Source organism: Hyla sarda, chromosome 1 (genome assembly GCF_029499605.1).
Source record: "Hyla sarda isolate aHylSar1 chromosome 1, aHylSar1.hap1, whole genome shotgun sequence".
Taxonomy (NCBI): domain Eukaryota; kingdom Metazoa; phylum Chordata; class Amphibia; order Anura; family Hylidae; genus Hyla; species Hyla sarda.
This window is the reverse complement of record NC_079189.1, coordinates 62,847,192-62,875,036: the sequence shown is the minus strand read 5'-3', so window position 1 is coordinate 62,875,036 and position 27,845 is coordinate 62,847,192. Positions and strand designations below refer to the sequence as shown.

At 42.5% G+C, this 27,845-nt stretch overlaps 1 protein-coding gene across 3 annotated transcripts in view; it reads left to right on the top strand.

Moving 5' to 3' along the window:
• Nucleotides 1-27,845, top strand: part of RAB28 (RAB28, member RAS oncogene family) — a 175,469-nt gene that overhangs the window by 53,452 nt on the left and 94,172 nt on the right. For all 3 annotated transcript variants that reach the window (XM_056555159.1, XM_056555158.1, XM_056555157.1), the window contains exon 4: nt 19,365-19,494. In XM_056555159.1, coding sequence (XP_056411134.1) covers nt 19,365-19,494 — 130 coding nt within the window. The remainder of the gene's footprint in view (nt 1-19,364; nt 19,495-27,845) is intronic.

Below are 27,845 nucleotides of genomic sequence, written 5' to 3'. Positions count from 1 at the left end.
ATGAAATGTCCGATCAATCACTTTAAGCCAATGTTTCCAGTTTGGTATTTCATTGTGTTTTCAGTGTAATTGGTCATTTGGCTTCAATATGATTATTATATAATGATGTCAATCTTGTTACTAGCAAAGTTCCATTAATCCAGTCTGCGTAAATGCATGAAATCCTGACCCCCTTGTTTGTTTTCAGCACGTACCCACAAGGCAATCTGGAATCTCACAATACAAGAATTTAAAAGGCTCTTGTGACTGTATGCCTGAGCATTTTCTCCACTTAAAGGGAACCAATCAGCATATTGTAGCATATATAACACTTGACAATGCATTATATATGCTAAAATCCTTATCCTCACCATCCCCGGGATGCTGCCCGGCAAGAAGTGGGCGGGGACTTACAATTACCAGCTCCGTTCACTGCGTCCGTGGCCCCGCCCCGACGGTTTGAATGATGGTTTGTGTCACCGCTCTGCTCCATGGACCCTCTGCCATGCCCTTCAGATATCCCCTATTTCTGGAATTGAGCATGATGACACGCACCACTGTAGACTACATCTCCCTACATCCCTTATGCTGCATATTAGCAAAAGGTAAAACCTCCTACCCCCACCCTAATCTACTCACCTATATTGATAACTGCACTAAAAACGTCACTACATGGGAAGGACCCTTTTTCTATACAGACATCACCCAAGGGTTTCTCTTGAATGCCAACCCCAGAGCTGGCTAACCAGAGATTACGTAGTTTCATCACATGTTGTCGGTAAGGATTGTTGGGGGGATTTTTGGGGCATTACAGAAATAGTACATACTTTGCAAAACTGAAACAGGAGTATACTGCAAAGATATATCTTTCATACATTTTTATATAACTCCTGAGTTATATAAATAGCACAGCTAATGGTGCTATGCTGTTTATGCAAGTCCCAATAACCTCTTTAAGATTTTCTTACACTGCATAACACAGCCTGGTTTGCTTTCCACAAGCAGTTCAAGGGAGGCCATGGGTCCCTCTGTCTTAATAGATAGATGCAGGTGCTATATATGACATTTAGAATATCACATGTATTGTCTTATTATGTATTAAATCCAGATGGAAATACCACCTTTAAGTAGCCAAAACAATGGATTTTGGCAGGATTGGGCAACTCTCTAACCCAACATGCCCAATCTTTGTATTGTCTGGAAGACAAACTGCTACCAGAGGTGCCTGGTCTTGGCTTCCCCCCCCTCTTCAGAATTAGTGTATGTAAGGATCAGGAGAGATGTTTAACCAATAGATTTCTGAAACGTATGTCCAGGTTTAGACTAGACAGTCTGAGAATGTGCCAGATTTATCAAAGTGGCTCATGCTCTCTTGTACATTTTTAGACTGACTTTTGTACCACCTGTTAGTTGGCGTAATTTGTGCCAGATTTGTGTGCTAACATTTTTGTACAGTTTTCTCACTCATCACATTTTAAGACATTGTAGCCATGCCACGAATCAGGCAATGCACAAAAAGTGTCTAGAACACATAATTAACATGACACATTTGCAATATCACATTTGCCCCAATGATTTTTTATTTTGTCAGGGTTATACATTAAAGGGGTACTCCAGCCCTAAGATATCTTATCATAAGATGTCTGATTGCGGGGGTCCTGTGTGAGCTGCATGCAGCGCTGGAGGCTCAGAGTCTGAAGCCTCACAACTTTCAGGCTGGAGTATCTTGACGTCACAACTCCGCCCCATGGGAAGTCATACCCCAGCCCCTCAATGCAAGTCTATGGGAGGGGCGTGACGGGACCCCCGCGATAAGACATCTTACAGCACTGGTTCTCAATCTTTTTGGCGACTGTACCCTCAAAGGCTGAAAGTATGTCGGCGGGTACCCCCTCACGTGTAAATTTGCGCTGAATTTACAGGTGATGGGTACCCGAGGACAAAAGGCGAGTTCTTACTTTTATACTAATGCGATACTTAATCCCCTTGTGCCATTATTCCCCCCTCCATCTTAATCCCGTTAAGCACAAGGGGATTAAGATGGAGGGCCGAGTAATGGCACAAGGGGATTAAAATTGGCACAAGGGGATTAAAATTGAGGGGGGAATAATGGCACAAGGGGATTAAAGTGAAGGGGGGGGGGATAATCACCCCCTCCCCCTCCATATTAATCCCCTTGCGCCATTATTATCCAATATGGCAAAAGGAGATCAGAGAAAGGGGGAATGATAGCACAAGGGATTAAGATGGAGGAGGGGGGGGAATGGCGCAAGAGGATCAGAGGGAGGGAGGGAGGAATAATCGCGGTGCGGGGGGCGGTCGCGGTGCGGTGGGTCGGGGGGGGGGGGGGTAGGTCGGGGGCGGTCGCGGGGTGACGGTTCATGGGGCGGTCGGTCGCGGTGCGGCGGGTCGGGGGGGTAGGCGTAGGTCGCGGTGCGGCGCGTCGGGGGGTTATGGTGGTCGCGGTGTGGCGGGTCGGGGGGGCGGTCGCAGTGCGGTGGTGGGGGGAGCGATGGCGGTGATAGGACTCAGGACCCCCGGACAGGCAGGGGGAGAGAAGCGGGTGGCGGCGGCCTATGGCACCGCAAAAGCCACTGCAGTGCATTGATTTAAAGCGCCCGCTTTAAATCAATGATCTGCAGCAGTGTCGCGGGGGGATAAATAGCCGATAACTTATACCGGAATAGCGGTATAAGTTATCGGCTATCGTCCCTAACCTGCACCGATTATCAGTATCGGTCCTAAAAAAATATCGGTCGATCCCTAATCATTACCCCCCCCTACATATTAATCCCCTCGGGCCATTATCCCCCCCTCCCTCTGATCCCCTTTTGCAATTATCCCTTACCCCTCCATCTTAATGCCCTTGTGCTATTATTTCCCCCCTCCCCCCTGGGCTAATATATATATATATTTACAACATACAAAAACCCTCCCTCCGTCCCATACACATATTTTTCACTTTTTATTTTTTTTATAACTTTACCCGGCCTCCTGCTGTCCCCTGTGGCCTGTCCTTGCTTGCAGCGCATCCTGTCCGGTGTGACGTCTCCATGGCAGCCACGCAGCTCCTTTAAATTAGCCGTGGCCGCAGCTCTGGCCACACTACTGTACAGAGAGCTTCAGCGGCTATTTGCTACGCGCTGACAAATACTGGCCAATGCATGGCCGGTACTTGTCTGCGCATTGCGTACCCCTGATCAACCTGTGGTGTACCCCTAGGGGTACACGTACCAACGGTTGAGAACCCCAGTCTTACAGTATTTCCTATCCTTTGGATAGGGGATAAGATGTCTTAGGGCCGGAGTACCCCTTTAATAACTTTTGTGGTCATGTTAGAAACACACACACTTTCCTCCTGCATTGTCTGCCTAGACAGTGGTATAGCAAGGTATTTAAGGTTTATGGCAGCTACAGTGAACAGGAGATTATTGTAAGAGAAAGGTCAATAGACCATTATAGTCTGCAGGAAATAATGGGGTACAGCTACCAGCCCCTTCTTACAGAGACCAGATTGGGAGAGGTTACAGGAGATGTGTATACAAAGCTTTATTTGTGTGTAATGTCTAATTTTGCCACCTTGCTTTAAGTAGCAGCATTCCAGTATTCAGAAGAAATGATGAGCAGACTTGTCCTGAGTGTAGATGAGCATACTAGTCATCCTGTTCATTTAGGCACAAAAAGTGTGCCAGTGTGATCAGGAGTGGGGTAATCCATGTGATACACAACCGCAGCCCTACTCTAATGGCATAGATCAGCAGAATCTATGATCTCTGCAGCCCAACCCTTTAAATCCCACAGTCAGTGCTGATCGCTGTATTTAGATGGGGGAGAAGCAATGAGGAATGGGTCCATAGTTCCTTGTTTCAAGACATACCTACGTATGTTCTAAACAACTGCCTGAGTACTGTTATTGATGCACAGGCAAGTTTACTAATGTACTGGCACATAAATATATGTAAGTAGAAGGTCACTACTAGAGATGAGCGAACTTACAGTAAATTCGATTCGTCACGAACTTCTCTGCTCGGCAGTTGATGACTTTTCCTGCATAAATTAGTTCAGCTTTCCGGTGCTCCGGTGGGCTGGAAAAGGTGGATACAGTCCTAGGAGACTCTTTCCTAGGACTGTATCCACCTTTTCCAGCCCACCGGAGCACCTGAAGGCTGAACTAATTTACGCATGAAAAGTCATCAACTGCCGAGTGGTGAAGTTCATGACGAATCGAATTTACTGTAACTTCGCTCATCTCTAGTCACTACTTTAGCTGTGGAACGCCTGAAAACACTTCACCACACCTAGAACCCACAATAAGAGGTTCCAAATGCTTTTTTTTCATAATCTGTTAACATAGGCTATCACTTCAGCATGTGATCCAAACATAAAAATAGCATTAAGAATTAGGAAGCACCAAAATTTCAGTAACTGAAAACTATTGCCCGAAAACGGTGCTATCTGCATTCTGCCAAAAGGAAAATAGCTGCTAACTGCTAAAAGTTGTAGTTTGGGTTTGGCTGCAGAGCCATAGGGTGTGTCAGGACATACTGGGAGTTGTAGTTAGTTATTGTTATTTAAATGTATTTATTATTTCAGTTTTGGTGTACCACCATTAAGTGTACGATCAGACATATACTATGTAATCATGATTTTATTGTTCGTACTTGTCTTTTTATTCATGTGTATTTATCTGGAAAACTATAAAACCATGATTTTATATCATTTAGTTAAATGTATGTCTGAATTCTTGGTGCTATCTTTATATAGGTATATGCCAGTGTATTGTAGATAAAATTAAAAAAGGAATAACAAAAAAAAAATGATACTTACTACAGTCATATAAAGGCTATGGATTTTGTTTTTGGAACACAAAATTTATCGAACTTGCTTAATAATCTTCATGAGATTTTTTTTCCTACAAAAAACACTGCCAATATGCTCCTTCCTATTTTTATTTATTTACTTATTTATTTTGGTGCCGAATGGACCCAAAATGGCTCTGAGCACAATTGACACCACTGGGTCCCAACGGACACCGTTGGGTGTCCGGTATTTAATAAAATTTGAGCGGAGAGAAAACAGAAAAAAAAAAAAAATGACATTCACAGTTTTTTTTCTCTGCACAACTCATGTCGTTCAGATGGACTGACCGGCAGTGTTTCATTTAAAGGTGCACATCGTTTTTGTGAATGAACACTTAGCTGATACTCAGGGAAAGATAAAATGAAATCTGCTAGATAAACTTCTTGCTTTACCAGTGTTGGGGCCCATTCACGGTACATATTTTCCGAGTAGAAGTCCGCTTGAAAAATGCAGTGCAGCAGCCTTCTATTGTTTTGAATGGGATTCTGCTGCACCATTTACACTACGGAATTTCCATTGCGGACATTGCTCAGTGAAAGCCGCTCTGAGATGGCACATTGCCGATTGGTCCGTATGCTCCTAATGAAATCAGCAGGCAGAGATTCTGTAGTGTAAGCCCTTAGAGATAACAGGAGGGGAGGGGATTTAACCCCAGCTCAGATAGTAGACAAGAAGGCTGTAGGGAAAATAAAGTCAAAAAGGCGGTGTACATGTGTAGAGAGAAAACAGGACACAAGCAACAAACTATAGAGACTGTAGAAGATAAACTGCGGCTACATTCACAGCACGATTTAGCAATATGGTTTGGTATCGTTTGTTTACCCCCTAAAATAGTATAAAAAAAAAGACTAATGAATTGTATTCTCAATGTGGTTTGCATTGACTAGAATGTTATAAAAACCATATAGGTGGTGATAATACAGTTTTTATAAACCACTGTAGACCCAAAAACAGGACAGAACAGGGAACAAAACCATGGTTGACCACTGTTTTTTGAACAAAAGCACAAAAACTTACACAAACTGCTAAATCTTTTTCTGTTTTTGTATGGAAAGTCAATGGGTACAGCAAGCAATACGGTTGTACATGGTTTACAAATACAAAACTGTATACAAAGCAGTACTGCAAAAACTTGATGTGAATGCATCCTAAGCAGATTTGTTAAAGACTTATGGAGATAGATATATGAATTGCATTTCCAAGGTGTCCATTAGCTTTTATAAATTCAGGTACTAAAACTTTTAATACACATATTTGTATTGTCTTCACGGTTACAATCTTTGCAGTAAATGTATTACATCACTTATGATGACTGGTTTGTTCCAATAAAAAAAGAAAACAAATTGCTGCAGAATTACTTAATTGCTGCATTTTCGTCAAAATAAGTTAATATGGACTAGGGCTGCACGATATATCGCAAATGAAATCGAATCGCGATTTTTGTGATATGGCGATACAGCCTCCCGGTAAAACATGCGATTATCTGCTCGGGCCAGCCAGAGCAGGTAAAGGCTAATTTAAATACTAAAAGTCAGTGTTTCCTAACCAGGGGGCCTCCAGTTGTTGCAAAATTACAACTCTTAGCATGCCCAGACCAGCAAAGGCTGTCCGGGCATGCTGGGAGTAGTAGTTTCACAAGAGCTGGAGGCACCCTGTCAGAAAAACACTGCGCTAAGGGCGCAGGGAGAAAAAAAAAAAAAAAACTTCTGCTCACCTAGTCCCGGTCCCTGCAGATTCGTCTCTGTGTGCTCTGGAGTTTCCTCTCTTCTTAGTACAGTAGGACCTCAACAACAAACCACCCAAATAATGATACCCAATACCATCACTCAGGGAATAACCTCTACTGACGAAACACAAATAATTAACTTATCTAGCCATATACTAACCGAGGCACAACACTCAGTATTACTCAAGGAACTATCCTTTGTCCCTACAGTGAAGTATGATGATTTCACATGGTCAAAGGATTTAAATCTCTTTATTCGTAAACTTCGGTGGCATAAGTTTTTGAAATTGAGAAACAGGAGAGAGGGACAATATATGGGCCTGTCGGGAGAAGAACTTGTAGCCGCCAGAGATTTAGTCACTTTACTTGGGGACAATGAACGTCCTTTAGGTAGGGGACCGTTTACAGATCTCAAACTGACAAGTAAAAGTTTTCCCCCTCTGGGAGACACCTCATGTATTGAGGTCTTTCTTGAATTGGTACTTCGGGATCTGAAAAAAATCCCCAGTTTGGGTAGAGGTTTGCGTGACAATCTGACTTATCAGGAAAGGCTTGCTATTAAGCAATTGCAGGATAACCAACATCTAATTATAAAGTCCTCAGATAAAGGAGGCAATATCGTTCTTCTGGATCGTACAAAATATGTCAGGATGTGTAGAAGGCTACTTGATGATAGGGACACATATGAAAGACTTCAATCTGATCCCACTTCTGAATACATCCAGGAATTGGTACCCCTGCTCAAAAATGCATCTGAACAGGGATTAATAGACTCCAGGGAGTTGGATTTCCTCATGCCCCACAAACCAGTAATTCCCACCTTCTACGCTTTGCCTAAGGTGCACAAAGGCCTAGTACCATTAAAAGGCCGCCCAATAGTTTCAGGCATTGGGGGCATCGCGCAGAATCTGGCAAATTATACTGACTGTATCCTTAGGCAATTTGTGCTCACCCTCCCGTCGTACTTGCGGGATACAATGGACCTGCTCCGCCGACTGGAGGGTATCACCATGAATGAAGGGTCCATTCTCGCAAGTATCGACGTGGAGGCACTGTATTCCTCTATCCGTCATAACATCGGATTACAGGCTTGTGAGTACTTCTTAAAGTACTTCTTAAAAACACGAGGTACGGCATATCATGAACATAATGATTTTGTATTGAAACTGTTACAAATTATTTTCTCTTTAATGGCGTCGTGTATCATCAATTGAGGGGGACCGCTATGGGGTCCCCCTGTGCCCCAAGCTATGCCAACTTAGCGTTGGGGTGGTGGGAGGCTACGCACCTTTTTCATGATGAGCAGGTGTTCTTCATTAACCAGATATCAATCTGGTTACGTTTCATAGACGACATATTCATACTATGGAACGGAACAGCTGGAGAATTTGAACTACTGGTGAACCACATCAATAGTAACAGCATTGGTTTGTTTTTTACATATGAGACAAATGAGGAAACACTTAACTTACTGGATGTTAAAATCTATAAGGATGCAGAGGGTGCTCTCCAGAGCACTATCTTCCGAAAACAGACTGCTACGAACAGCCTCCTGAGGTGGGAGAGCTGCCACCCGGGCCCCCTGAAAACGGGGATCCCGAAAGGGCAGTTTCTCCGCCTCAGGAGGAACTGTTCGTCGACTAAGGAATTTAGAAGGGAGGCATTCACTATGAGACAGAGATTCAGGAACAGAGGATATACAGATCACTTACTCACTAGGGCATACCAAACAGCTAGTAGAGCATCTAGAAATAGTCTGCTCATACCCAAGAACAACTTGACTGAACAGCCGCAAACAAGAATAATAGGCACATTTGATAGGATGTCCACAGAGGTTCGGAATATCATCTCCCAACATTGGGTTATCCTTCATACGGATAGGGACCTGCAGGACATCATTGGACCATCCCCTCAGATCACGTATAGAAGGGGGTGGAGCTTGGGAGATATGCTGGTTAATAGTCACCTTCAAACCCTAGACACAGGGACCACCAATTGGCTAGGTAGAATCAGCAGCCCAAAAGGGTGCAATAGGTGTGGGCATTGTAGGGCCTGTCAGTATGTGGATAAAGTCAAGAATTTAACATCTGGACAGTGCACCACCATACCTATTGAACACTTTATAAACTGTTCGTCCAAAGCCATCATTTATGTGGCCTATTGCCCTTGCCCACTTCTTTATGTGGGAAAAACCTCTAGGGAGTTCCGTAGAAGAGTTTTGGAGCATGTGGGGGACGTTAGGAACAGTAGAGACACATCCCTGGCTAATCATATACATGAAAAACACAATGGTGAGCTTACAGCATTACATTTTGTGAGCATTGATAAATTGACACCTTCACAGAGAGGGGGTGACCTGGATAGAGTTCTATTGCAGAAAGAATGCCGTTTGGATTCACCGCCTGGGTACTTTTACACCCGGGGGATTAAACGATCAACTTAATTTTGCATGCTTCCTGTAATAGTTGCTTACTGGAGCACACGAGTGACTTCCTAGGTAGATAGGGAAGGCTTTAGTAAGCCAATGAGGAGCTATTAGTCACTCCTAGATGTAGGGCTTGACAGGTGATAAGTAGGAGGTTCCTGTGCGGGACCGCCCTTATTAGGGCGGCCACCCCGCCTAGGTATAGGCCATCGTACCAGGGTCGTATAGGGGGAATTTAGTGTCCCTAGGCCCCTGTTTATGCCCTATCATCTCCCTGTTAGGTGGTCCCATATGTGCTCCAGTAAGTTGGCTATCCACCTATATTGATGGCTGTGGGATGTTCTGGGTATACCCGTGACTGGGCTATTCATTATATTCTATAAGCATTCATAACATCCAATTCCACACATACCTCCATAAAACTATAACTTAACCTACGATGTATATGATCCTATTAAAATGTTCCTCGGTCCCCTGGTGATGCCTCCCTTCTTTCCCTTTGTATATTTTGTATATGTATTGAATATACTCCCTCTAGCGTCCGAGTTAGTATTGGCACTGTCCACTTCCATACTCTATAAGAGCGCTGTTTAACCCACCAATAAATCTATGACATATTTTTGTTGTAGCCCGGCCACAGTCTGGGAGCGGAGAATACAAAACATGCGCTGATTGGCCGAGTGACGTTACGCCAGCCTCCGTTAGCGTCATGGGGGTGGGTGGGGCCAATCGCTTTACTTCCGCTCCCTCCCGAAAGCTGCGTCAGACGCCGGGATACCGCTATACTAGGCGGTCAGAGCCGGAGGTTCCGGCTCCCTGCATAACAGCAGGTGTCTGCACGTTCGGGACAGTTACTACTAACCGTGAGTAAATAGGGGAATGTTAATGCATACGCCGTTCTTTGCTTTCGCAGGTACTTGTACTGAACGGGCATTTTTGTGCCTGTCTTGCTTTTATCTTGCAGGTATAATTAAGGCATCCCGAGACTAAATAGAGAGAATAAGTGCAACGGTACCACTGCAGCATATAATTCCTTTGCAGGTTCTTGCCTTACAGGCTGAGGGACGACACCCCTTATTATGCAAATTAGCTCTATGTATGGTACTATCATTCCTCTCTATTAGTGATTTTTTGAATTATAGTTTTTGCCATTACTTGCTTTTGTGTGGTAATTATTGCCTTTCTGGTAACAAACCACCCTGATGACGCCTCTGATACTGTAAGAGGCAGAAACGCGTTGGCGGTTTTCTACTTTGTTAATACTGGTCGAATGGACTGATTAGGCCCATGGTGGTCTACTTGACCATATTTATGGCAGCTATACCATAATTGCATATTTAGGTGACTGGACGCACTGGCACATTTTGTATAATTGGTGATTTTTAAACAGATTAATTAAAAGTTACATTTTAGCACACCCTTATAGCACACTATTAGTTGTTATAATTTGTGAACTCTCATTGCTGGGTGAGATCTCCTTGTATAACCAGGGTATATGCAGGACCTAATCCATACTGCAGTTATAGTAATACAGTAGGACCTTTCCCTTTTCAGCCAATCACTGGCCACAGTGGTGTCACGTGTCAAGCCAGGGATTGGCTGATGGGGAAAGGTCTTGTACTGCAGCAATACACTAGGTTTCCCGGGTCCCGCGGAAGATTTGAAATCCGCCCGGGAAACCCAGTGTATTGCTGCAGTCCAAGAAAGTGACAGGAGGGGAATGTGACGGGGGGAATGTGACAGAAGGGGGGGGGGAATGTGATGGGGTGTTACAAGGGGGAGGAGAATGTGACAAGGGGGGGAATGTGACGGGGGAGAATGTGACAAGGGGGAGATGTGAAATAGGCGGTGGGCATAAAATGGGTGGATAGATGTGAAATGGAGGCGATAGGACATGAAATGGGGGATTTCACCATTTTTTTATTTTTTTATTATATCGCATTGCATATCGTAATCGCAATATTTAGGCCCAAAATCGCAATCGCACATCTTCCCCATATCGTTCAGCCCTAATATGGACGAAATATTAATGTATATGTACTAGCAAATATCACCCACATAAAGTACAACTAGTCCCACAAAAACAAAGCCTCATGCAGGATTGAACAAAAATATGATGACAATCATAAAAAGGCCAAAAAACTTCTCTGGTTTTCTAAAAATAGATTTGTTTTAAAGAACTCTCGTAACTAATAATTAAAGTACAATTAAAAAGAAGACTGGATTTTTCATCCTCTGTCGCATGTTGTAGTTTACAGCAGTCGTTCCTCATCTTGCCATGTCTGGAATTATATTAGCCCTGTACTTGGATAAGGAGAGGAAACAGTAAGCTGCTTGGATTTTACATGCAGTCACCTAACTTAGTTAAGTCAATTCAGACGGCCAAAAAATTATAGTAGTAAAATATTATTTCAAGTTTAAATGGAGCGTTCATTTGATTCTTGATATTAAAGAATACCTTGGCAAGTATTTTGCTTGTACTTTGTTACTGTTGTGAAAAGGGAAAAGCCAAACCAGTGCAGCAAACTGATCGGTATGTGACCAGCATTTTACCTTGACCCCCTCCTTTGTAAAATTAGGACCCTGGATGCATAGAGATTTTTTTTCAGTAGATTCTCCACCATTTCCTTAAAGGGGTATTCTTGGATTTTTTGTTCTTTGAATGTGGGACAGGGGCAGCAAAGTTAGTTACTAATTCGGTGAACAAGTGGAGAAATACGGTGAACAAGTACCGTATTTGATACACTGCCAATTTTGCAGATTTTCTAATTACAAAGCATATAGAGGTCTGTAATTTTTATCATAGGTACTCTTCAACTGAATCTAAAACAAAAATCCAGAAAATTACATTGTATGATTTAAAAAATAAATAAATAAATAAATATATATAGCATGACATACAGTGCATAGTGAAAGTATTCGGCTCCCTTGAACTTTTCGACCTTTTGCCACATTTCAGGCTTCAAACATAAAGATATAAAACTGTAATTTTTTGTGAAGAATCAACAACAAGTGGGACACAATCATGAAGTGGAACGAAATTTATTGGATATTTCAAACTTTTTTTAATAAATAAAAAACTGAAAAATTGGGTGTGCAAAATTATTCAGCCCCCTTAAGTTAATACTTTTTAGTGCCACCTTTTGCTGCGATTACAGCTGTAAGTCACTTGGGGTATGTCTATCAGTTTTGCACATCAAGAGACTGAAATTTTTGCCCATTCCTCTTTGCAAAACAGCTGGAGCTCAGTGAGGTTGGATGGAGAACATTTGGAACAGCAGTTTTCAGTTCTTTCCACAGATTCTCGATTGGATTCAGGTCTGGACTTTGACTTGGCCATTCTAACACCTGGATATGTTTATTTGTGAACCATTCCATTGTAGATTTTGCTTTTATGTTTTGGATCATTGTCTTGTTGGAAGACAAATCTCCGTCCCAGTCTCAGGTCTTTTGCAGACTCCATCAGGTTTTCTTCCAGAATGGTCCTGTATTTGGCTCCATCCATCTTCCCTGTCCCTGCTGAAGAAAAGCAGGCCCAAACCATGATGCTGCCACCACCATGTTTGACAGAGGGGATGGTGTTTCTTGTTCTTCATGATGCTCTCTGCACTTTAAACGGACCTCTCAGACTATCACAGTGCAGGTGCATTTATATGGAGACTTGATTACACACAGGTGGATTCTATTTATCATCATTAGTTATTTAGGTCGACATGGGATCATTCAGAGATCCTCACTGAACTTCTGGAGAGAGTTTGCTGCACTGAAAGTAAAGGGGCTGAATAATTTTGCACGCCCAATTTTTCAGTTTTTTATTTGTTAGCAAAGTTTGAAATATCCAATAAATTTCGTTCCACTTCATGATTGTGTCCCACTTGTTGTTGATTCTTCACAAAAAATTACAGTTTTATATCTTTATGTTTGAAGTCTGAAATGTGGCAAAAGGTCAAAAAGTTCAAGGGGGCCGAATACTTTCACTATGCACTGTAAGTATTTGATAACCTACCAACCAGTAAGAATTCCGGCTATCACAGACACATTATTTTTTATTTAAGAAGCCCTCCTGTTCTCCACTCATTACCTTTTTTTAACTGCACCTGTTTGAACTTGTTACCTGTATAAAAGATACCTGTCCACACACTCAGTCAAACAGACTCCAACCTCTACACAATGGCCAAGACCAGAGAGCTGTGTAAGGACATCAGGGATAAAATTGTAGACCTGCACAAGGCTGGGATGGGCTACAGGACTATAGGAAAGCAGCTTGGTGAGAAGGCAACTGTTGGTGCAATTATTAGAAAATGGAAGAAGTTCAAGATGATGGTCAATCTCCCTCGCTCTGGGGCTCTATGCAAAATCTCACCTAGTTGGGGTATCAATGATCATGAGAAAGGGGAGGGATCAGCCCAGAACTACACAGCAGGACCTGGTCAATGACCTGAAGAGAGCTGGGACCATAGTCTCCAAGAAAACCATTAGTAACACACTATGCCGTCATGGATTAAAATCCTGCAGTGCACGCAAGGTCCCCTTGCTCAAGACAGCGCATGTCCAGGCCCGTCTAAAGTTTGCCAATGACCATTTGGATTATCCCGAGGAGGAATGGGAGAAGGTCATGTCGTCTGGTGAGACCAAAATAGATATTTTTGGTCTAAACTCCACTCGCCGTGTTTGGAGCAAGAGGGATGAGTACAACCCCAAAAAGCACCATCCCAACCGTGAAGCATGGAGGTGAAAACATCATTCTTTGGGGCTGCTTTTCTGCAAAGGGGACAGAATGTCTGCACCGTATTGAGGGGAGGATGGATGGGGCCATATATCGCGAGATCTTGGTCAACAACCTCCTTCCCTCAGTAAGAGCATTGAAGATGGGTCATGGCTGGGGGTCTTCCAGCATGACAACTTCCTGAAACACACAGTCAGGGCAACTAAGGAGTGGCTCTGTAAGAAACATCTCAAGGTCCTGAAGTGGCCTAGCCAGTCTCCATAGCAGAACCCAATAGAAAATCTATGAAGGGAGCTGAAAGTCCATATTGCCTAGCGACCGCCCCGAAACCTGAAGGATCCAGAGAAGGTCTGTATGGAGGAGTGGGCTAAGATCCCTGCTGCAGTGTGTGAAAGCCTGGCCAAGAACTACAGGAAACGTTTTGATCACTGTAATTACAAACAAAGGTTTCTGTACCAAATATTAAGTTATGCTTTTCTGATGTATCAAATACTTATGTCATGTCATGTCTAGTCAGTTTGCGGACTATCACTGACTGTACTTGGCACTTAAATTCTATCTGGACTTACTTCTGTGGTCTTGCTGGTCTGGTCCGGAGACGATCCTGTTGATCTTGCCGCTCCGGTCCATAATATACATCCAGTTCGGAGTGGATCCCCAGCGAGCCGTGGAATCAAAGCACATCCTGCAGGTGCTGGCACTGACATCACACGCCACCCTCACGAGGCAGAGGCATTTACCATCGGTCTGTTACAGACCTGGTCTCCACAGCAGGACTTTTCCACCAGCGAGTGCCACCTCTGAAAGTGTCCATCCCCGACGCCAGCGCCGGGACTCGGAGGTAGCCCACCTGCAGTAACCATCCAAGTGCTAGATCCATCCAGCCTCACGGGAGTCTTCCGCTCTCAGGACCGGTAATGTACCACAAAGCTGCCTGTTATCTGTCCTGACACAGTGAAACTAGCAACTGTGAACTTTAATACTTCCACAGTTTAACACACCAAATATTGTTTCATTGTCATTCATTAAGAGGAACTTGTCACAATATTACATTATCATCTCTCCAGTGAAAAGGACTGATTTCCAAGAGACTTTCCGGCAATTCAAGTGTCTTTAACTCTCTCAGTCCATATCAGTATATTTTGCTTTCACTATTTCAGTGCAATTTGTCTTTAACTGTTCCAGTTTAATAGTGCATTCTGTGATATCAATTAGTTACCAGTGATAGTCTATTTTAGGTCATCTATTTTAGGTTATTGTATACTCCTCTTCTTCTTTTTTTTCCTAATTTACAAATATGTTTACCTTTCTGGCACCAGTTGATTTAAAAGAAAAAAGTTTTCGCCTGAGTACCCCTTTAACTTCTCTCTCTCACAGTTGAAGAGTACCTATGATAAAAATTACAGACCTACACATACTTTGTAAGTAGGAAAACCTGAAAAATCAGCAGTGTCTCAAATACTTGTTCTCCCCACTGTACTTTGCTTATCTGTGTTTAGTAGCTGGTATCAAATTTTTTCTTTCTTTTCCCGAAATGTTCATTTTTGCAGCCTTCAAAATCAGTGTCTCAGACCTTTCCCAGCATGCTGTGCGGCCTGAAACAAAGCATCACAAGTCAGGTGCTGAAAGGGGACTTGTCTGTTGTGTGTGAAGCCAGCCCCCTGATGGCGTTACCGGCATGCATTCATCTTCATGTGCGTGCATTTATGTTTACACAGATCCACAGCTTGTGTGTCCGGTGATGTGGGCAAGTAATCTGATTAAAGGGAGTGTGGCTGTGCTTCAGTGGGTGTGGCGACTGATGTGTGGGAGGGAAATAAGTCACCTCCCACCTTGAAGGATTCTGGGGATTGTAGTTCACAATAACAGGAACTAGCCAGTTCTCAAAAACAAGCCAGCAGCATGATGGGGACACACGATATGGCCATTTACCACCAACAAAAGGGGTGGGGGTGTCAAAAAAACAGAACCCAAAATCATTTTTGTTTAATAAAAAAATAAAAATAAAAAAATAAATAAAATAAAAAATTAAAAAACATGCTGAATGCTTGTTGTCCAGTCATTAACTGGCCATACATTGTCCTCACATCTGCTCAGTGTTATAGAAATGATTGCCACATTTTGGAAGAAATGCAAATTAATTGAATTGCCAAAATGTTTGCCAAACACTTGGAAGAACGTAATTATTTTACTGGCTTTTCCTGGGCAGACCCTATTTACATCTGTGAATGAGACCATTCAGTTTGACTATTTTGGGAATTAATTACTTTCCAAATGAACTTGCATATTGTGCTGTTCATTTAATTTTAAGACCTGCATGCTATATGGCTGGACCCCCTCCACTGCAGGATGCTAGACTGAACCGGAATTACAAGTCAAATGTAAATCTATGTAATAGAGGCTGGGCAGAAATGAGAATTTCAATGTTTTCAACCACTCAAAAAAAGTTCCCAAATTACTTTTTATTTAACCTACTTTTCCATTAGATTAACTATTGACATTTAGATACATGTTCACAAACTTTATTCAGTCCTTATGTGGGTTTCGCATAGCTTAAATTATTCCAGTTAAAGGGGTATTCTGGGATTTATTAACGTTTAACTATTGTGCCCATTAGGCAGAGTTTTGTCAGTCATACATTTACTTGTTTTACTTATCTCTGGCAGATTGTTTAATTTTGATGTTCCTCTGGACCTCCAAGGTTCAGCATTTGCGGTGGTATAGATGATTGTGTCTTGAGCTATTTCTGCGATCCTGTTCTGCTTGAGACAAGAGTTGATCACAGGGGACTTAGCTTCTTCTTGTGTTCCCTGACGAGCCAGCCTCCTGAAGATGTGTGTGCTCCAGCTGGACATGCCGAATATTCACTGTAGCCCAGCATTCTGCAGACTGCCGAGATCACGTGATGCCATGACATCCAGTTGGAGAGCACACCTCATCAGCTGTTGTCTTGATTCGAATAGGATCGCGAAAGAGGCTTGAGGCAACAGTCATCTCTACCACAACGAATGCTGAGCCTTGGGGGACCAAAGAAAACTCGAAAAGTGGACAGTCCGTTGGAGATCAGTAAAACAAGTAAATGTATGACTGACATAACTCTGCATAAAGGGCACGGCAGTTGAAAGTTAATAAATGCTGGAATACCCCTTTTTAAAGAAAGCCTTTGAACATCCATTTATTTAATGTAGAAAATGACAAACAAAGAAAATACATTGGCACGCTAAGACATAACATTTATTGATTGGCAGGCCATTCTTAATGAAACAATAAATGTTATGTCTTAAGTGCCAATGTATTTTCTTCTTTTGTTGTTTCTATTTCAGTGACTTTGGTCTGTACTCACACTGAGCACTCCCATTTTGTGTTTTTTGCCCAAATAAGCAAAAAAATCTTTCCACTATGTTTTTGTGTTGAGATGTGTCTAAATTAGTTGTGGCAGTGGTGCCACCTGCGGATTCTTTTGTACTTAGTCCTTTTTTTATGTTGGCTGGGTTCTGACCAGTGAGAGGAGAGAAAGCTGCCATCGGGCATGAATTCTCCCCTGACATCTAGCATTGGGCAGAGCCTGGAAGTCCCATGCTGAGATAAAGATAGTCTGTTGATCCTGACACTCATTTTTTATTTTCTTCAAATAATTACCTACCAGTGGACACTAGGAGCATCCGAAAGACCCAGTTTACTAATACTGGGGCCCATGCTACACATTTTTTTTTTTTTTTTCATAAAATATGGAGGGTTGGAATTTTAAGATGTCCTGTACATTGTATCCCTGTATTGAAGCCATTGACTTTTTGGCAATATCCTAGGGCCATAAGACATAACGTCTTCAAAGAAGGTTCCTGTAGGCATCAGATGACTCTCAGACAAAAGCTTGTTTGAACTGAACATGCATATGTTTTCTACTGGAAGAGGGGAGTAATCAGCTTCTTCTGTGGGGATTAAGGATTGTACATGAAGAATTTTAGCATGCTAGACCCTTCTCTCCATCGTCGTCTGCCTTTGAAAGTGAGACGGGACAACTTTACACACATCTGGTGGTCTTGCCAAAATTGGTGGATTTGTCCATATCTTACGCTTTATAATTATAGTTGTATAGTATGATAGGAATAGATGAGTGGTGCTGATCTATGGTCAAGTGTGCTTGGACAAGGCTTATCTTATCTAAGGAGCTTCTTCTCATCCCTATGTTTTGCAGGTGATCCAATGACCCACATATCATGTTATTTTATTTCCCTATTATTTATTATTATTATTATTATTTACTTTGTTTTTTGAATATCATTGTCCTGATATGAGATTTTGCTTCTTACTTTGTTTCTTATTATTTAATTAAAGGGAACCTTTCAGCAGACTTTACCCTATATAACTGTTGGCAACATGTTATACAGGGTAAAATCCGTGTTCCTACCATGCCCCAATGTCCTGGATTGCATTCTACATCTCACAGAAAATCACTTTGAAAAATGTCCTGTGTCTTATTGGGAGATGGTAAGAACACTGATTTTACCCTATATAACATGTTGCCAACAGTTATATAGGGTAAAATCTGCTGACAGGTTCCCTTTGATATTAAAGAGGTTATCCAGGAAAAAACTTTTTTTTTTTTTTTTTTATATATCAACTGGCTCCAGAAAGTTAAACAGATTTGTAAATTACTTCTATTAAAAAAAATCTTAATCCTTTCAGTACTTATAAGCTTCTGAAGTTAAGGTTGTTCTTTTCTGTCTAAGTGCTCTCTGATGACACGTGTCTCAGGAAACGCCCAGTTTAGAAGCAAATCCCCATAGCAAACCTCTTCTAAACTGGGCGGTTCCCGAGACAGGTGTCATCAGAGAGCACTTAGACAGAAAAGAACAACCTTAACTTTAGAAGCTCATAAGTACTGAAAGGATTAAGATTTTTTTAATAGAAGTAATTTACAAATCTGTTTAACTTTCTGGAGCCAGTTGATACATAAAAAAAAGTTTTTTCCTGGATAACCCCTTTACTCTCATTGTACATTTTAATTAATATTAGTTTTATTCGACTTTTTCAACTAATAAACAGTAGCACTGAATCCCAGAGGTCAGGCATCTACTGATCATAAAGTAATTCCATATCCTAGCTGTATGCCATCCCTTTATTAGATGATTTTTCCTTTAGGTCCCCAAAGCTTCATGGATTCTGTTGTTACTCAGCAGTTGTATTCTTATCTATGTTGAAACAATTATCTTATACTAAGCATGTCTTTGTTACTGCTTGTGCCACCTCTAGATAACCTCAGTTAATCCTGTTAATGCCTGTCGAATATGGATGTTTGTCATAGGATATAAACATTCATTCTAGCCATAGATATCCTGTCTACAGTGACTGTAGTTTAACACAATTTTACTTGAATTGTATATATATTTTTTTTAATCATCCTTAGTTATGTGCACATCCTTTTTTGATAGAACACACCATAAGAAGAAAATACATTGGCACTCCCTGTCTAAGACGTAATGGTTATTGATTCATGAAAAATCATGCGGGACATTTTTAATGAATCTATACACGTTACATCTTAGATGGATGTATTTGCCTCTTTTGTCGTATTCTATAGACAGAGTGCTAATGTGTATATATACTGGGTTTAATATGTGTAAAAGAGAATAAAATCTTTTTTTCAGGGAGTTCTTTTGGTGTACGATATCACCAACTATCAGAGTTTTGAGAATCTAGAAGATTGGTTTTCCATGGTAAAGAAAGTCAATGAAGAATCAGAAACGCAACCGTTCATAGCGCTTATAGGCAATAAAAGTAAGTGCCAAAAATTGTTTAAACACTATTCTGCTTATTTGTGTAGTTTGTTTGTACATGTACATTTTACTTCCAAAGAAAGCAACAAGTAAAGCTGGCCAAAAACATTCTCTCTCGCTCCCCATTCACAATAAGTGCATGGCAAGCATTTATTTTTTTTGACAGATGACAGCTATCTGGAATATATGGCCAGTTTGACTGCATATGTTCTCACAAAAAGTCAATCAATACGAAGGTCAGTTTCACATAAGTGTATCACCAGGCCATTAAACCTGTGGTCAGGGACACTTCATAATTTGTGTGTCACAGTGAGCCCATGATATACTTATGCGAAACTAACCCAAGACTTGCCTAATATCCTAAGGGATATTCATGGTATTTTTTATATTTGACTGTACTGCAGGGGCTGTAAAGTTAGTGTAGTTATATTATGGTGTCTGTACCGGTGGGTGATCTCTCAATTCTTATATAATCTTTGCCCCTGATGCTCATTTTTAGCAGCATACAAAATGAGTGTTGTCTTTCCCAGGTTGCAGTGTGACCTGAGACAATGCATCACTAGTCAGGTGTTGAAATGGGGTGTGTCTGTGCTTCAACGGTTGGAGCTGCCGCTGGGCGGGAGCAAGATCATTCTCCGCAGGGCTGCAGGGAATTTCAAGTACAACACATCATAGAAGGGAGCTCAGCTGTGCTGCAATGGGTGGGGTGGGTAATGTGTGGGAGGGAGATAAGTCAGCTTCCACCAAGAAACAGGCGATCCTGGTGATTATACTTGGAGGTAGGGCACAGAAACAGGAAATTGCCAGTTCAGACAAGTCAGCAGCGTGATTGGGGACACAGGACATGACCAATTACCACCAACAAAAGCAAAGATCCTTGTTGAGCATGTCCATTACTGTCTGACAGGTAATTGGTAAAGTCACCTTATTTTGGATAACCCATTTAAACAGCCTTTATCAGCTGGACAAAGAGCTTTACTGCCTCTGCACTGCAGTGCCTGGCACAAAGAGGTTCATATGAGTGTGACAGTGGCCCAAAATGTATTACTTATTGGAGAACAACCAATACTGTATTCTGTTATACATATTTTGTCTTTTTCTATTTTCATCCATATTTATTATCTGCTGTACCTCTTTTAATGGCACAGCCATATTTTAACATATAGTCACTTTGTGATAGAAGTCTATTTGGCCACATAGGGAAGGAGATAGAAGAGGAAGCTGTGCCACACTCCAGTGTAGTCTCCCATCCACAACCAATTGCACTGCACTAAAATAGGCAGATGGTTCCCCCATTCATCACCATTAGCTCTGGTCAGTGGATATGACATTTGCTTCATCTAATATTTGGCAAATGTGCATTTCTTGAGCTTATTTTTGAGTTCTTAAGTAACCCTGGCTTCTTAGCCTGTTCACTCTCTAAGATAACTCAAAATGTGTCAAGCCTACATTCCCAGCAGAGATATTATAAACAGATATTAACCCAGGATGTATGGGAGCTGCACTCCTGCTGATTTATAGCACCTCTGTCTCAGGGCCAGTGGTTATCTGCAACCTCTAGTGAGGGTAGGAATTATCAGGCACCAGAGTACCTTGGATGGATAATTGATTTTAGCATAAAGATATTAACCAGACCTGCTCCCCTGTTCTCTAATATGAACTAATAAGTCAGATTTTTAAACAGTCTTCTTGACAGACGGGGGCAAGGAGGGAGAGAGTGTGAACCCTTATTAAGAATGCTGCCTCTATGTACTCCGCAACCGTGATTGATCGTCTTAGCGTGGATAGCTCTATGCAAAAAGTGATGGGCTGTTACACCGAGAAGTCTAAAGGTTACGTGCTAATGTACTTCTTCAATGGAGATTGCTGCTTTCAGCCATGATCTATGAAAATCATAACACTTTTCTTATAAACCCAGTTTTTTTTTCAGTGGAGTATAGGAGAGCTGAGTTTAATGCTTATATTGAAATACTAGCTGAGTACCCGGCGTTGCCCGTTTTTTCCTTCCTAATCATTCTTGGGGAGGAAAATCAACAAAGGAGAAAGCTTTTATAAACTCATATTGAGTTTTTTTTTATATAGATAGATACACCAAGCAGTCAGAGCCTAAAAATCTCCTAATATTGGGTAGGTCTTCCTTGTTCTGCTTAAACAGCTTGACCCATTGAGATTTGCACTCAACAAGACCTCTGAAGGTGTCCCGTGGTATATTGTACTGTAAGTTGTGAGGTGGGTTCTCTTTAGAGTGCACTTGTTTTTTCAGCACAAATCAAACAAACAAATCTGGGGAATTTGAAGGCCAAAAAAGGACCCTGAGCAATTTTTGCATTATCCTGCTGATAGAGGCCACTGCCATTGGGGAATATCCATGACACAAAGTGGAGGAATTTGGTGTGCGATAATGTTTAGGTAGGTGGTATATAGTAACAGTTTATAAGATTGAAAAAATTTGAGTCCATCGAGTTCAACCTGAAGCCCTACTGTGTTGATCCAGAAGAAGGCAACCCCCCCCCCCCCATGAGGCTGATGCCAATTGCCCCATGACAGAGGAAAAATTCCTTCCCGACTCAATTATGGCAATCAGAATAAATCCCTGGATCAATGTTCTATCCATAACCTCTAATGTTATTACTTTCTAGAAAAACATCCAGCCCCCCCCCCCATTGAACTTGTTTATTGAGTTAGACATCACAACATCATGGGGCAGATAGTTCCATAGTCTCACTGTTCTTACAGTAAAGAATCTCTGTGATGATGGTGAAACCTTCTTCCCTCTAGACCAGGGGTCTCAAACTCCCGGCCCGCGGGCCATTTGCGGCCCGCAGAACGAAAGTTTGTGGCCCGTGCCAGGTATGTAGTGAAGAAAACTGTGTCTTGAAGCAGTTCTGTGTCCTGAGCAGAGACTGCACACGCCCCCCCCATCAACTAATCACAGTGTCTCAGCACTCAGCACAGTGACTCAGCACTTTCCTCAGCTATTCGGGACACAGAACGCTTCAAGACACAGTTTTCTTCACTACTCCGGAGAGGAGAAGCGCAGTGCAGGACAGGTAAGGTTGTCTATGTGTGTGTGTCTGTCTGTCTATGTGTGTGTGTATGTGTGGGTGTCTGTCTGCTTGTGTGTGTGTCTGTCTGTCTGTGTGTGTGTGCATGTGTGGGTGTCTGTCTGCTTGTGTCTATGTGTGGGTGTCTATCTGCTTGTGTGTGTGTCTGTCTGTGTGTGTGCATGTGTCTGTCTGTCTATGTGTGTGTGTATGCGTCTGTCTGTCTATGTGTGTTTGTGTGTGTCTATCTATGTGTGTGTGTGTCTGTGTGTGTGTGTCTCTGTATGCTTGTGTCTATAAGTGTGCGTGTGTGTGTGTGTGTGTGTCTGTCTGTGTGTTTGTGTGTCTATGTGTGTGTGCATGTGTGGGTGTCTGTCTGTCATTGTGTGTGTGCATGTGTGTGCCTGTCTGTGTGTGTGTGCATGTGTGTGTGTGTCTGTGTGTGTGTGTGAGTCGGGAGGAGGGGGGTAATGGAAGATGCTACCTAATGTGGGGAACCTGCTACTACCTAATGTGGGGAACCTGCTACTACCTAATGTGGGGAACCTGCTACTACCTAATGTGGGGAACCTGCTACTACCTAATGTGGGGAACCTGCTACTACCTAATGTGGGGAACCTGCTACTACCTAATGTGGGGAACCTGCTACTACCTAATGTGGGGAACCTGCTGCTACCTAATGTGGGGAACCTGCTGCCTACCTAATGTGGGGAACCTGCTGCCTACCTAATGTGGAGAACCTGCTGCCTACCTAATGTGGGGAACCTGCTGCTGCCCAATGTGGGGAACCTGCTGCTACCTAATGTGGGGAACCCCCAGAAGTAGCACCCCCATAATCCGTCAGCTCATGCTATTACCACACGGGGTAGGGGTAATGGGGGGGGGGGTTGCTGGTGGATGATGGGGGTGCTACTGCTGGTGGAGGGTGTTGCTGGTGGATGATGAGGGGAACCTAATGTGGGGAACCTGCTGCTGCCTAATGTGGGGAACCTGCTGCTGCCCAATGTGGGGAACCTGCTGCTACCTAATGTGGGGAACCCCCAGAAGTAGCACCCCCATAATCTGTCAGCTCATGCTATTACCACACGGGGTAGGGGTAATGGGGGGGGGGGGGTTGCTGGTGGATGATGGGGGTGCTACTGCTGGTGGAGGGTGTTGCTGGTAGATGATGAGGGGCGTATGATGAGGGCATTATATGTAATGGGCTCATGTGGCCCAGCCTCACCCAGCTGCTACCTCCAGTGGCCCCCGGATAATTTGAGTTTGAGACCCCTGCTCTAGACGTAGAGGATGCCCCCTTGTCATAGTTACCGGCCTAAGTATAAAAAGATGACTAGAAAGATCTCTGTACTCTCCATTTATATATTTGTACATTGTAATTAGATCGCCCCTAAGACGTCTATTCTCCAAACTAAATAACCCCAAGCTTGATAACCTCTCTTGTTCCTGTAATCCCCCCCATACAATTCATTATCTTTGTTGCCCTTCTCTGCACCCTCTCCAGTTCGGCCATATCCTTTTTATATACAGGTGCCCAGAATTGGACACAATACTCCTGACTAGTGATTTATATACAGGCAAAACTATGTCCTTGTCACGTGCCTCTATGCCTCTCTCTTGATACATCCCATGACTTTGTTAGCCTTGGCAGCCGCTGCCTGGCACTGATTGCTAAAGTAGAGCTTACCGTCCACCAGTCCCCCCAAGTCTTTTTCAGTAAAAGGAAAAATGAAGAGGTAAGAAAAAAGCTGCACTCATCCACTCTGAAGTGTATGCCTGAAAATGTCTTTATTTTCCAGTGTCTTTATTTTCCAGTGTCCAAACAGCAAAGGCAGTATATAGCTGGAAGTGCGGGGAACGAGAGCCAAAGCTCTCGAGTGCGGGAGGCGTACCACTTGACTACTAGTTTCGCGTCGAAAGTGACTCTTCTTCTGGTCGTAGATGACGTACCTACGACCAGAAGAAGCATCACTTCCGACGCAAAACTAGTTGTCAAGTGGTACGCCTCCCGCACTCGAGAGCTTCGGCTCTCGCTCCCCGCATTTCCAGCTATATACTGACCTTGCTGTTTGGACACTGGAAAATAAAGACATTTTCAGGCATACACTTCAGAGTGCAGCTTTTTTCTTATGTCTTCATTTTTCCTTGTTGCATTGCATCTCCTAAGCTAGCACCCCCACTTTATCTACCGGGACTTTCCTGCTGTTGTGTTTGTATACCGTTGCAGTGCCTGATTGCCGTCACCTGTTATATATAGTTTTTGTCTTTTTCGGTAGAAGTTTGCAATACAGGAATAGATTCGGTAGAAGTTTGACCTAATGTCTTATTATTTAGCACATAATTGTACATTTTGTTTTTACGCCCATAACCTTACATTTATCCACATTAAACTTAATTTGCCATGTCTGTGCCAAAGCCTCCAGCTTCCCCAGATCCCTCTGTAATATTATGTTATCATCCTCTGTGGTAATCACCCTAACCAGTTTGGTGTCATCTGCAAATATAGAAATTCTACTTTGTAATTGCTCTACAAAGTCATTAAAGGGGTACTCTGCTGCACACATCTTATCCTCTATCCAAAGAATAGGGGATAAGTTGTTAAATGGCGAGAGTCTCACCACTGGGGATCCCCGTGATCTCTCCTGCAGCACCCACGTTCTCCAGCTGCACGGGACAGAGTATTGTGTAGTCATGGCTCCGCCTTCCTGTGACATCACGCCCCCTCCCCCTCAATGCAAGTCTATAGGAGGGGGGCGTGGTGGCCGTCATGCCCCCTCCCATACGCTTGCATCGAGGGGGCGCGGGGTGTCGTCACAAGGGGCGGAGCTGAGATGTCATGATACTCCGTCCCCTGTATTGCCAGTCATCAGCCACAAAGCGATCCTCGCTCCGTGCAGCAGAAGAAAGGGGGTGCTGCAGGAGAGACTGCGGAGGTCCCCAGTGTCTAGGGGTGGAGTACCCCTTTAATACATATATTAATAAGGAAGTGGACCCAGCACTGACCCCTGTGGTACCCCACTTGACACTGTCATCCAACCAGAGTAAGTTCCAGAGTGTGGAACAGTATCAAATGCCTTAGAAAAGTCCAGATATATAACACTCACAGCTTCACCCTGGTCCAATCTATAACTGAGCTCCTCATAGAAGCTGATCAGATTAGTCTGACAGGACCAATCCCGCATAAACCCATGTTGGTGCTGTGTCAGAAGTTTATTTTCATTAAAATATTCCAGAATAGCATCTTTCAAAAATCTTACCCATTACAGCTGTTAGACTTACAGGCCTATAGTTCCCAGGATCCGTTTTTGAACCCTTTTTGAATATTTGTACCACATTTCTAAGTGCCGGTCCTGTGGAACAATCCCTGTCATTATAGAATCTTTAAATACAAGCAATAAGGGTGTGTCTAGCACGGTACTTCATTCTTGCAAAACCCTCGGATGTATGCCATCTGGATCCGGTGTCAAAGTAACCTCCTCATAAATGAAAGGAACCAAGGTTACCAAACAGAACGTTGCCTGGATCACACTGTCTCCACCCGCTTGTCTTCTTCCCATAGTGCTTCCTGGTGTCATATCTAAATCTAAAACCAACGAAATTGTGACCACATAGATGTTACACACATGATCCTGGGCTTACACTTTATATATATCGCCTACAATACAACCAAGCATTTATAAATCACAATACAATTAGTCATAAAAATGTATCTCTATTAGGTTAATTATATAACCTAAAAAACAGTTTTCTGTTTCTTTAAGAAAGGGAGGATAGACTGAACATAAGGTAGCAGAAACAAACACAACTAAGGTTAACCCCTTAAGGACTCAGGGTTTTTCCATTTTTGCACTTTCGTTTTTTCCTCCTTACCTTTTAAAAATCATAACCCTTTCAATTTTCCACCTAAAAATCCATATTATGGCTTATTTTTTGCGTCGCCAATTCTACTTTGCAGTGACGTTAGTAATTTTACCCAAAAATGCACGGCGAAACGGAAAAAAAAATCATTGTGCGACAAAATCGAAGAAAAAACGCCATTTTGTAAATTTTGGGGGCTTCCGTTTCTACGCAGTGCATATTTTGGTAAAAATTACACCTTATTATTATTCTGTAGGTCCATATGGTTAAAATGATACCCTACTTATATAGGTTTGATTTTGTCGCACTTCTGGAAAAAATCATAACTACATGCAGGAAAATTTATACATTTAAAAATGTCATCTTCTGACCCCTATAACTTTTTTATTTTTCCACGTACAGGGCGGTATGAGGACTAATTTTTTGCACCGTGATCTGAAGTTTTTATCGGTATGATTTTTGTTTTGATCACTTTTTATTCATTTTTTAATGGTAAAAAAAGTGACCAAAAATGCGCTTTTTTTGACTTTTGAATTTTTTTGCGCGTATGCCATTGACCGCGGTTTAATTAATGATATATTTTTATAGTTCGGACATTTACACACGCGGCGATATCACATATGTTTATTTTTTTTTTTTTACACTTTTATTTTTTTTATGGGAAAAGGTGATTCAAACTTTTATTAGGGAAGGGGTTAAATGACCTTTATTAACACTTTTTTTTACTTTTTTTTTGCAGTGTTATAGGTCCCATAGGGACCTATAACACTGCACACACTGATCTCTCATCCTGATCACAGGCGTGTATTAACACACCTGTGATCAGTGTTATCGGTGCTTGACTGCTTCCTGCCTGGATCTCAGGCACGGAGCAGTCATTCGCCGATTGGACACCGAGGAGGCAGGTAAGGGCCCTCCCGGTGTCCTGCAAGCTGTTCGGGACGCCGCGATTTCACCGCGGCGGTCCTGAACAGCCCGACTGAGCAGCCGGGATACTTTCACTTTAGAAGCGGCGGTCAGCTTTGACCGCCGCTTCTAAAGGGTTAATACCGCACATTGCCGCGATTGGCGATGTGTGGTATTAGCCGCGGGTCCCGGCCGTTGATGAGCGCCGGGACCGACGCGATGTGATGTGTCCTGCGTCGTTAAAGGGGTACTCTGGTGGAAAACTTCTTTTATTTTTATTTATTTTTTATTTTTTTTTTAAATCAACTGGTTCCAGAAATTTAAACAGATTTGTAAATTACTTCTATTAAAAAATCTTAATCCTTCCGGTACTTATTAGCTACTGAATACTACAGAGGAAATTATTTTCTTTTTGGAACACAGTGCTCTCTACTGACATCATGAGCATAGTGCTCTCTGCTGACATCTCTGTCCATTTTGGGAACTGTCCAGAGCAGCATATGTTTGCTATGGGGATTTTCTCCTCTGGACAGTTCTTAAAATG